Genomic DNA, 10,585 nt, shown 5'->3' on the forward strand with positions numbered 1-10,585 from the left:
CTCAGCTTGGCCCTGACTCAGCTTGGGCTTTGTTTTTTTTCTTGACTTCTAACCCTCTATGATGCCCTTGGAGATGCCACCTCTCCTCAGGGTCCAGAACAAGTACAAGGTCCAAGAACAAAGGTACAGAACAGAGTCTTTACTATGCACATGTCCAGCTCTGTTTCCAACAGACCTTAATTGCATTGCAAGACATGTCTTCCTCAAAGGTTATTATAAGTAGCAGTATTTTCTTCTTCCTTTCTTTCATCATCACTGCTATTATTATCATCATATTTTATTTGTAAAAACCCATGAAATATCAACAGAACAGTCTCCCAGAAAATAGAGTGCAGTCTTAAGTTATTCTCCTAAAGTGGGATTATTAAATTTAAATAACACCTCAGCATTCCATACACAAAGTACCTCTTACCACCATAAATTTCCTCCAAAATTTTTCTGCATTTCCTTTCTCATGTTTGGAAGGCTCTGCACACTGTTATTCATGTGATGCTTTCCTTTAAAGGTCTCTTGTTAGTGAGAATCTCATTGACTTTGTTATAATCTCAATTCATCCCCATTGTATCTCCTTATATGGTGTCTTCCTTAAATTTTACTATTGTGCTCATCATCATTTTACATAATATGTATTTTAATTTATATTTAATTTATTGCCTAATCCATTTTCCCTAATCTGGAACCATGGCTGACACATACTGCTGCTCAATAAATACTCCCTTAATGAGTGAATATTTTAGGTAGTGTACTGTCAAAAACAGTTTAATACAGGTGAAAGTAGTGATTAGGCAGACATGTGTGGTGATGGATTATAATTAGTTTTTGGGTGGTGAACATGAACACAGAATTTGAAATATATTACGATGTACATCTGAAAGTTATATAATGTTATAATCCAATGTTACTGCAATAAAAAGTCATAAGCATATATACATATAAAAATTGGTAAATAAATAAATAAATAAATAAATAAATAAAATAAAAAATCACCCAGAAAATACAAACCAAAAAACACAGTTTAATTCACCTCAGGAATGTAGATGAAACAGAGATAGAATTTTTCATTTAGATATTTGGGTTTTTTTAGATTTTCTGGTTGTTTTCTCCTTTTACATTTGTCCTTATCTTCCCATTGGCCTATTTTGCTATTCTTTTCTGACTTTCAGATTTGGATGTGGATTTTGCAGTGGCATCTCACATATTTCACTCTTTTTTTTTTTTTGAGGAAGATTAGCCCTGAGCTAACATCTGCTGCCAATCCTCCTCTTTTTGCTGAGGAAGACTAGCCCTGAGCTAACATCCATGCTCATCTTCCTCCACTTTATATGTGGGATGCCTACCACAGCATGGTGTGCCAAGCGATCCCATGTCTGCACCCAGGATCCGAACCGGCAAACCCCTGGCCGCCAAAGCAGAACATGCATACTTAACCGCTGCACCACTGGGCAGGCCCCTATTTTACTCTTGCAAACTTTCATTTTCAATATTTCTGACTTTTCCCTTATTTCTCTATGAAATAAGAGTAGTTTAATTATTTTTAAATGGCTGTTTGGAACAGTTTGTGAAGATTTTTTAAAAAATAATTGTCATTTATTTCAAAACAGAATGCAGTTTATGTTATTTTCTGTATGGAGACCTTAGTTTTTGCTAATATTCCATTTTTCCCAAATGTTGCACATACTCTTGAAAGGAAAGAGATTCCTCTTTTATTGTGATCAACATTTAATGCATACTTCTCTATAAAAACAATCTTATTGCCTGGTAGTAATGCTATTATGCCCTCATCAATGTTTGGTTGAAAAGTATACAACAGAGGTATATTAGGTTTTCCTAATGTTATGTCCTCATCAATGTTTGGTCGGCCCAGGCCCAGATGGTTTCCCTGGTGAATTCCACCATTTAAAGAACAATCACTAACAGTCTTCCATAACTTGTTCTGGAAATAGAAGAGGAGGAAATACTTATCAATTCATTCTGTTACATCAGTATTACCCTGATGCCAAAACCAGACAAAGACATCACAAATAGAGGAAAAAAATGATAAATGGCCTGTTATGTCTTATGAATACAAATTTAAAAGTTTTCCGCAAAACACCAAAAAAAGTCAAATTTTACACTATTTATAACTATTTTGTCATAAATTTTACTTTCACGTATTATATAAACTTACAATTCATCAGCATAGTTTTGCTTCAGTCATAAAGTAAATAAAGTTAATAAAATTAAAAACAATACTTTTATAATTACTTTCATTTTTACATTTTTGATTTTTTTAATTTCTTCATCTAGGCCCATGTTTCCTTCTGTTAAACTCCTTCTGCCTGGAAAATTGCTGAAGCACGAGCTTGCTGGTTATCAGTTATTTCAATTTGTGTGCATGTGAGTGTTCACTTGCATTTCTGTGTGGTTGTGTGAGTTTGTGCATTTTTACTTTCCTTACAAAGTCTTTTTTTTTTTTTTGAGGAAGATTAGCCCTAAGCTAACTGCTGCCAATCCTCCTCTTTTTGCTGAGGAAAACTGGCCCTGAGCTAACATCCATTCCCATCTTCCTCTACTTTATATATGGGACACCTACCACAGCATGACGTGCCAAGTGGTGCCATGTCTGCACCTGGGATCCGAATCAGTGAACCCCAGGCTGCCAAAGTGGAATGTGAGCACTTAACCACTGCACCACAGGGCCAGCCCACGACGTCTTTATTTGACTATATATTGGAAACATATTTCAAATACTTCAATGGGAATGAAATTCTGAATTGACAGTTATTATCTTTCACTACCTTAAATATATCTCTTCATGATCTCCTGGTGTGTCTCATTTCTCTGATGTCTGCTATAATATTTATTTCTCTAGTATATGATATATATTTCTTCTTGAATTCTTTAATATGTTTCTACTTATCTTTTTTTTTCAGCAACGATTCTGATGAGTGTGGTACATTTATTTTGTTGGTTGGTTTGCTTTTTGCATTTATCTGTGATGGTTAATTTTTAAGCCAAATTGGGTGAGCTGTGAAGTACTCAGATATTTAGTCAATCATTATTATGGGTGTTTTTGTGATAATGATTTTCATGAGATTAAAATTTAAACTGGTAAACTTTATGTGAAACAGATTGTCCTTAACAATGTGTGAGCCTTATCCAATAAATTGAAGGCCTAAATAGAACAAAAGAATCAGCATCCCTGGTGCAAGGGAGAATTTTCCAAGATATTGTCTTCAGACGTCATCTGCAACATCAGCTCTTCCTAGTTCTACAGAAGAGTGCTTTGGACTCCAACTGAAACACTGGCTCTCCTGGGTCTCTAGCCTTCGGGCTTATCCTATAAATTTTGTATTTGCAAGCCTCCATAATTCTGTAGGGCAATTCTTTTTTTTTTTATGTAAGATTTTATTTTTCCTTTTTCTCTCCAAAGCCCCATGGTACATAGTTGTGTAGTTTTAGCTGTGGGTCCTTCTAGTTGTGCTATGTGGGATGCTGCCTCAGTGTGGCCTGATGAGGGGTGTGATGTCCATACCCAGGATCTGAATGGGTGAAACTCTGGGCCACTGAAGCGGAGCTCTCAAACTTAACCACTCAGCCATGGGGCCAGCCCCTGTAGGGCAATTCTTATAATAAATCTCACTCCATCTCTCCTTATATATGTACTTATACATTTTATTGGTTCTGTTTCTCTGGAAAACCTTGAGTAATGCAAACTTTGTTAATGATAATTGTTCTAGAGAATCAGAGTTTTAAAGATGAATTTTCTGAATTGGTTCTGAAGTTTCCAGAATTGGCTACCCAAGACAGTTAAGTGTTAGTGTCATTTAAAGACTTTAATGACCCTATTTCCAGTACTAAAGAGAAAAACTGACAGTCTGTGGTATGATATGACAATAGAGATATGCGAAATATTACAATTGGATACTCCTAATAAAATGTTTATAAGAAAGAAGTGTCTGGATGACCATGTGTATGATATTTTCAAGCATTTTTATGAAACTAACAAGTGTAACAAGATTGGCTTATTGCCCCTAATATCATTCGACAAAGAGGGGAAAGAGAACATGAGCTCAGGAATTAAAATTCCCACCTTAAGAACCACATAAATGACTTCAAAGTTTCTTTGTCTGCCCTTATCTCCTGTAGGTACAGAGCTGAGTTTGCTGAAAAGTCTCAAGTCTTGCAGAGTGTCCACTGCTAAAGTGAGGGCATCAGTTGGGGAAAAAATTGGGATACTGAAAAATGGAATGGAAACATATGAGAAGACCCTGATGCAGCTAGGGACATTGATCCCCTAAATTTTGATGGTAAGGCTACTTCTAATGGCCAAGCAGACATCAATTGAGCAGATTAATCTTCCATTACCTAAGGAAAATGTTATAGCCTCTCCTGGGGTAGTTATCATACAATAAAATTCTAATTCTCATCTGGACCCATCTCCACCATCCTTCTTTGCTTCTAGATCTATAATTAGACACAAGTCCGAGCAGGCCCTTAAAGGTGAGATATGAAGTGTGACCTGTGAAGATGTACACTACATTTCAAAAGAACTACTTGAGTTTTCTAACTTATACAGACAGTAATTTGGGGAACATGTATATATAAAGGTTGTATGGTAATGATGGAAGAAACATGACATTGGATCAGGCTAAATTTATTGATATGGGTCTACTAAGCAAAGACTGCACGTCATGTTGCAGATCAGGGAGTTAGAAAGGATTCTAAGAGTTTGTTTGAATAGTTGGCTAAAACATTGAGCAAAAGGTGGCCCATAGTGAGCAAATTGGTGATATGCAGTCTGATTTGGTTTAATGTAGGGAAAGGATTCAATGTCTTAGGGTAATAGAATGTTAGCATAGATCTGTCATTTAAGATGTACTTGTCCAACCTGGGAGGATCCAGAAGACATACCTTTCACCAGCACTGTGAGAAATACATTTGGCAGAGGAGATCAACATTCTTGAAGATCTCCTTGAATGAAGGGGAGTTGGGTTCCCTTAATGAAGGACCTAGTACACTACCCAAAGTTTATGCTGTTAATCTTTTTCCCAGCTTTCCTCAAAGACCTATGCACTTATACCATGGTAATTGCAAAGGGGAAAAGGAAATAATCATAATTTCCTCAGACTACTGGACACTGCCTATGAACTGAAACTGATTCCAGGAGACCCAAAATATCACTGTGGCCCTCCAGTGAGAGTAGAGCCTTATTGAGGTAAAATGGTCAATAGAGTTTTAGCTCAGATCTATCTCATAGTGAGCCCAGTGGGTCCCCAAACCCATCCTGTGGTTAATCTCCAAGTTCCAGAATGCATAATTGGAATAGATATACTTAGCAGTTGGCAGAATCCCCACATTGGTTCCCTAACCTCTGGAGTGGAGGCTATTATGGTGAGACAGTGCAAATGGAAGCCCTTAAAACTTACTTTACTTAGGAAAATGGCCAATCAAAAGCAGTACTACATTCCTGGAGAGGTTACAGAAATTAGTGCCACCTACAAGGACTTAAAAGATGCAGAGGTGATGCTTCCAACCAGGTTAACATTCAACTCTTCTATTTGACCTGTGCAAAAGATAGATGTTGAAGAATGACAGTGGATTATCATTAACTTAACCAAAGTGGTGACTTCAATTGCAGCTGATGTTCCAGATGTGGTTTCATTGCTTGAGCAAACTAACACATGCTCTGGTACCTGTTATGTAGCTACCAATCTTTTTCTCTATATTTGTCCATAAGGCTCACCAGAAGCAGTTTGCTTTCAGCTGGCAAGGCCAGCAATACACCTTCACTCTCTCACCTCAGGGGTGTATAAACTCTCCAACTGGCTGTCATAATTTAGTTTGCAGGGATCTTGATCACCTTTCCTTTCCAAAAAAGAATAACCCTGGCCCATAACATAGATGACATTATGCTGATTGGACCTAGTGCGCAAGAGATAGCAACAACTCTAGTCATTGGTATGATATTTCTCGACCATAGGGTGGAAAATAAATCCAACTGAATTCCTGGGGCCTTCTATCTCAGTGAAACTTCTAGAGGTCCACTAATGTGGGGTATGTGGAGATATCTCTTCTAAAGTGCAGTCATGGTAAGCTGCTACATCTAGTCTCTCCTACAACAAAGAAAGAGGCACAATACCTAGTGGGCCTCTTTGGATTTTGGAGGCAGCATATTCCTTATTTAGGCGTGTTACTCTGATCTGTTTACAAAGTGATCCAAAAGCTTCTAGTTTTGAGTGGGGCCCAGAACAAGAGAAGACTCTTCAACAGCTCCAGGCTACTGTGTAAGCTGCTCTGTGACTTGAGCCATTTGTTTCAGTAGATCCAATGGTGCTTGAAGTATCAGTGGCAGATAGGGATGCTGGTTAGAACCTTTCACAGGCCCCTATAGGTGAATTACAGCACAGCCCTTAGCTATTGAAGCAAGTCCCTGCCATTCTCTGTGGATAAATAGCCTTTTTTTGAGAGCAAGCTCTAGGCCTTTGCAAAAACTGAATGCTTGACCATGGGCCACAAGTTACCACATGACCTAAGATACCTGTTACGTACTGGGTGTTATAAAAATTTCAAAATTTTTCTTTAAAGGTAATATGTATTTTAAAGGAAATTAAAACAAAAACACAATATTTAACGGTTATTTTTATTTTCCCTATTTTTTCATGACACTTAATTCTTTACGAGATAAGCACTTTTCTCTGGTAGCATGTTGCTACAGGCTGAAGGATTTGTTTAGCAGTTCTAGTAGATCAAGTCTAGTAATAATGGATTTTCTTTGTTTTCTTTTACTTAAAGTTTCTGTTTTGATTTCAGTTTTTTTAAATGTTTGAACAGTTTTGTTAGAGGCACTGAAATATAATAAAAAATACATATTTAAAGCTTACAATTTGACATATTTTGCATATGCATACACCAATAAAACCATTTTCACAATCACAATAAAGAACATACCTATCAAACCCAGAAATTTCCTCATAATTCCTATTTACCCATAGCTTTTGGTTTATCTTGATTAGTATTTGCTTTAAAAACAATGCCTATGCTGTTTTGGGGAAGTATAGATAAAAAAATTAGGTCATACATTTTTATCCACAATTTCAATATCTGACAGCATGTGTATTTTTCCCTTTGTATTACTAGTGTTGGCCTTTTAAATTTTTATTTACAGTACTCAGCACAGAGACTTTTATTTCACACCAGAGAGTTTTACCTTGTGAAAGAAATTTTCAGATATGCAAGGAATTAGAAAGTCTATCACATATGGGCATTTCTAGGAACACCAACTAAAATGCACATTTCAGTATAGAAAGAGACTAACAAAATTTAAAAGCATATGCATAATATGTGGTTTAAATATCTAGTAGAGTGTGTCAAATAATAGTTTCCAAAACTTTTAAAATAGCATATTGTAACTCTCTTTATTGATTTCATCATTATATGGTTTGTATATGAGCTGTGGCTTCTTTCTATTTCCTTCTCATTGTCCAGGAGTCTAGTCTGGTCTTTTTGACCTACTGGTGGAAAGATTTCCCTTCCTAGAAAAGACAAGTCCTAATGACCAGGTACTATTGATGTTTAGTAATGTCCTATTCACCAAAGATAAACACATGGCTAAATCCAGAGTCAAGGTGGGAAGGGATAAAAAAGGGCATGGGTACAAGAAGGAAAGATTTATTGGGGGCCGTTACCATATATGTGCAACATAGTCTTCTTTTTTTTTTCTTTCTGCTTTTTCTTCCCGAATCTCCCCAGTACATAGTTGCATATTCTAGTTGTGGGTCCTTCTATTTGTGCCATGTGGGACGCCGCCTCAACGTGGCCTGACGAGTGGTGCCATGTCCGTGCCCAGGATCTGAACCAGCGAAACCCTGGGCTGCCGTAGCGGGGTGCAAGAACTTAACCACTCGGCCACGGGGCCAGCCCCCAACATAGTCTTCTTAATGACTCCATAAGTGTCTGCTCTATTTATGCACAATATTTACTAAAATATTTCTCAATATAAGCATTCATTTTTCTAGTTGTTTTGCCTGGAAAAATAGTGCTGCAGTAAACACTACACATTCATTATTTGTGTTACTCTTTCTTATACATACATCCTTTTATGTTAAATCTTTTCTTTCTTTTCAGTAATGACTCTGCAGCATCTCCGGATGTTTTCTTTTTTAATATAGAATGCTAAGATAATGTCTAGAAAGGAATCAGCAAAAGAATTAAAAAACAGTATGATTTCAATTATAGAACATAGCCACATTATTTTATTTAGTTACACATCTCAGTTTACTAGTTTACTAGGGAAGAGGAAACTGATCTTTAAAAGTAAAACTATTAAATAAATGAACACAATTATCATAACTGAGAAAATAAGTGTCTACCAGAGGAAATTACATCACTAGCTTATATAAAAATTTAGGACAATAGTGACAAGTAGATTTCAATTAAATCTGCCTGCAAATTAAATACATAAAACCGTAGTTTATTAGTTCAAATGCCTCACAGTGCTGAAAATTTGAGAAGAAATTTTCTCAGTGCCTCTCTGACATCTTTGTTCTGCAGACTATATATCATAGGATTGAACATTGGGGTTAAAATGGCATAGAAAAGAGAGAGTAGTTTGTCCATTCCTTCATACTGACTGAATTTAGGTTTTAAATAAGCAATAGTGGCTGAGCCATAGAATAAAACTACAACCATGAGGTGGGAAGAGCACGTTGAAAATGCTGTGGTCCATCCTGTGTTTGATGGCAATTTCAGGATAGTAAAGGTGATTCTACTATAGGACCTAAGTATCAACATAAAAGGAACAGTGACAAACAATACAGCAAATATGTAGACCACTATCTCATTCACAAAGATGTCTCCACAAGCCAGCTTCAATAATGGGGGGATGTCACAGAAGAAGTGGTTGATTTGACTGGAACCACAAAAGGGCAGAGATAAAATCTGGCATGTTTGCCCTATCTCGACTGGAAGTCCACTGATCCAGGAGGCACCCACCAGCTGGACACAGATCTTGTGGTTCATGACTAGAGGGTAGTGCAGAGGGTTACATATGGCCACATAGTGATCATAGGCCATCAGGGCCAGAAGGAAACACTCAGTGGCTCCCAGCATAAGGAAGAAGCACATTTGTGTAGCACAAGCTGAAAAAGAAATAGCTCCTTCCTGGGTCCAAAGGTCCATGAGCATTCTGGGAAGTGCGATAGATACATAATAGATTTCTAGGAAGGAAAAATTGCTGAGGGAAAAATACCTGGGAGTCTGAAGAGAGGAATATATTCTTGTTATTAGAATTATGATGCCATTTCCCAACAGGATAATAATATAAATGACTAAGAATATCCCAAAAAGAAGCCAGTGGAATGTGGGAATATCAGAAAAGCCCAAGAGAAAAAATTGTGTCATTATAGTGAAGTTGGTTTCTGTAATTTTCAAATTATTTTCTCTCTGTGGACTTACATTTTTTTGGCTGCATTTTCCTCTTTTATAATTGGATTGGGACATGAGCTTTGGCCTTTACAATTTCTAAATTACTTCCTGACATTTGTATTCTGTGATTCTGGGAGATTTGATGTGAAACCAGGAGCTATGAAGTCATCTGCAGAAAAAGAATTAATTCAAGAAATAAAATGCTTAAAAGATTTATAATGTTAGATTTGCATTCTAATTAGACGAATAAGATCCATATAGCTAGATGTTTTTATTTAACTTAGTGTAAGAAGGGAGAATGCAGATGAGCTATTTATTCCTGTCAAAACTCCAAATCAATTATCAATTGACCAACTTCCATGAATATTTTTCCCAATAAATCTAGTCCATAATATAATACCTGGTCTATAAGATCTAACATAATGTTCCATTGACTATTTGCATGCATGTCTTTTCTACCTTTGACATTAGATCCCATGATTCATTCTATAAAGGATATAGCACAAGGCTCTCCCCCACTACCTTACTCCATATATGATTCTGAATTAAATTAAAAGTAGAAATTATCATTAGAATTGGTTATGTTCTATGAAGTGAGAAAGAGTAATTAAAAATACAAAGAGAATATAAAAGACAAATCTTTAATTTTCAATGTCATGAGGTTCGAGTAATTCTCATTCTAATTCGTTGAATTAAAATGGATTTTATTGCTTACACTACACAACTTTTGACATTTAACTATTTTTAATCCTAATAATATTTAGGCATTGTAGAGGAGGAAGACAATTCTTCTACACTCTATGTCCTTCTGGCTGGTCTAAGAATTAAATCGACATGAGACAGAAGTACAAGAAAAAATCCAATAAAGTTTCATAACATGTATACATGGCAGAAACCCAGAAAAACTGAGCAACTCACCAGAATGACTGAGGTTGTCACCTTAAATATCATCTTCAGCTAAATATAAAGGAGGAAGTTGCGAGTTGGGGGGGGTCAGATATGAGAGATTACCAGAAGCAGCATAGAATACAAGAGTAAGGTTATTATGCAGATTTAAAGATTTAAGTCCTTGACTTCCACATTGATAAGTTTCTAGAGATAAGGTCACCTCCCCCTTCCAGGTACAGATTTCCCTTACAAATGTAAATGTCTCTTACAAAGGATAACTTCTGCTTGGTTT

General features: G+C 36.4%; 1 protein-coding gene across 1 annotated transcript; it reads right to left on the reverse strand.

Moving 5' to 3' along the window:
- Nucleotides 1-8,469: 8,469 nt before the first annotated feature.
- On the reverse strand, nt 8,470-9,480 carry OR10AG95 (olfactory receptor family 10 subfamily AG member 95). Its single transcript, XM_014728686.1, has one exon. It carries the CDS (start codon nt 9,478-9,480, stop codon nt 8,470-8,472), a length of 1,011 nt encoding a protein of 336 aa, XP_014584172.1.
- Nucleotides 9,481-10,585: the final 1,105 nt, after the last annotated feature.

This window comes from Equus caballus, chromosome 12 (genome assembly GCF_041296265.1).
Source record: "Equus caballus isolate H_3958 breed thoroughbred chromosome 12, TB-T2T, whole genome shotgun sequence".
NCBI classification, from domain to species: domain Eukaryota; kingdom Metazoa; phylum Chordata; class Mammalia; order Perissodactyla; family Equidae; genus Equus; species Equus caballus.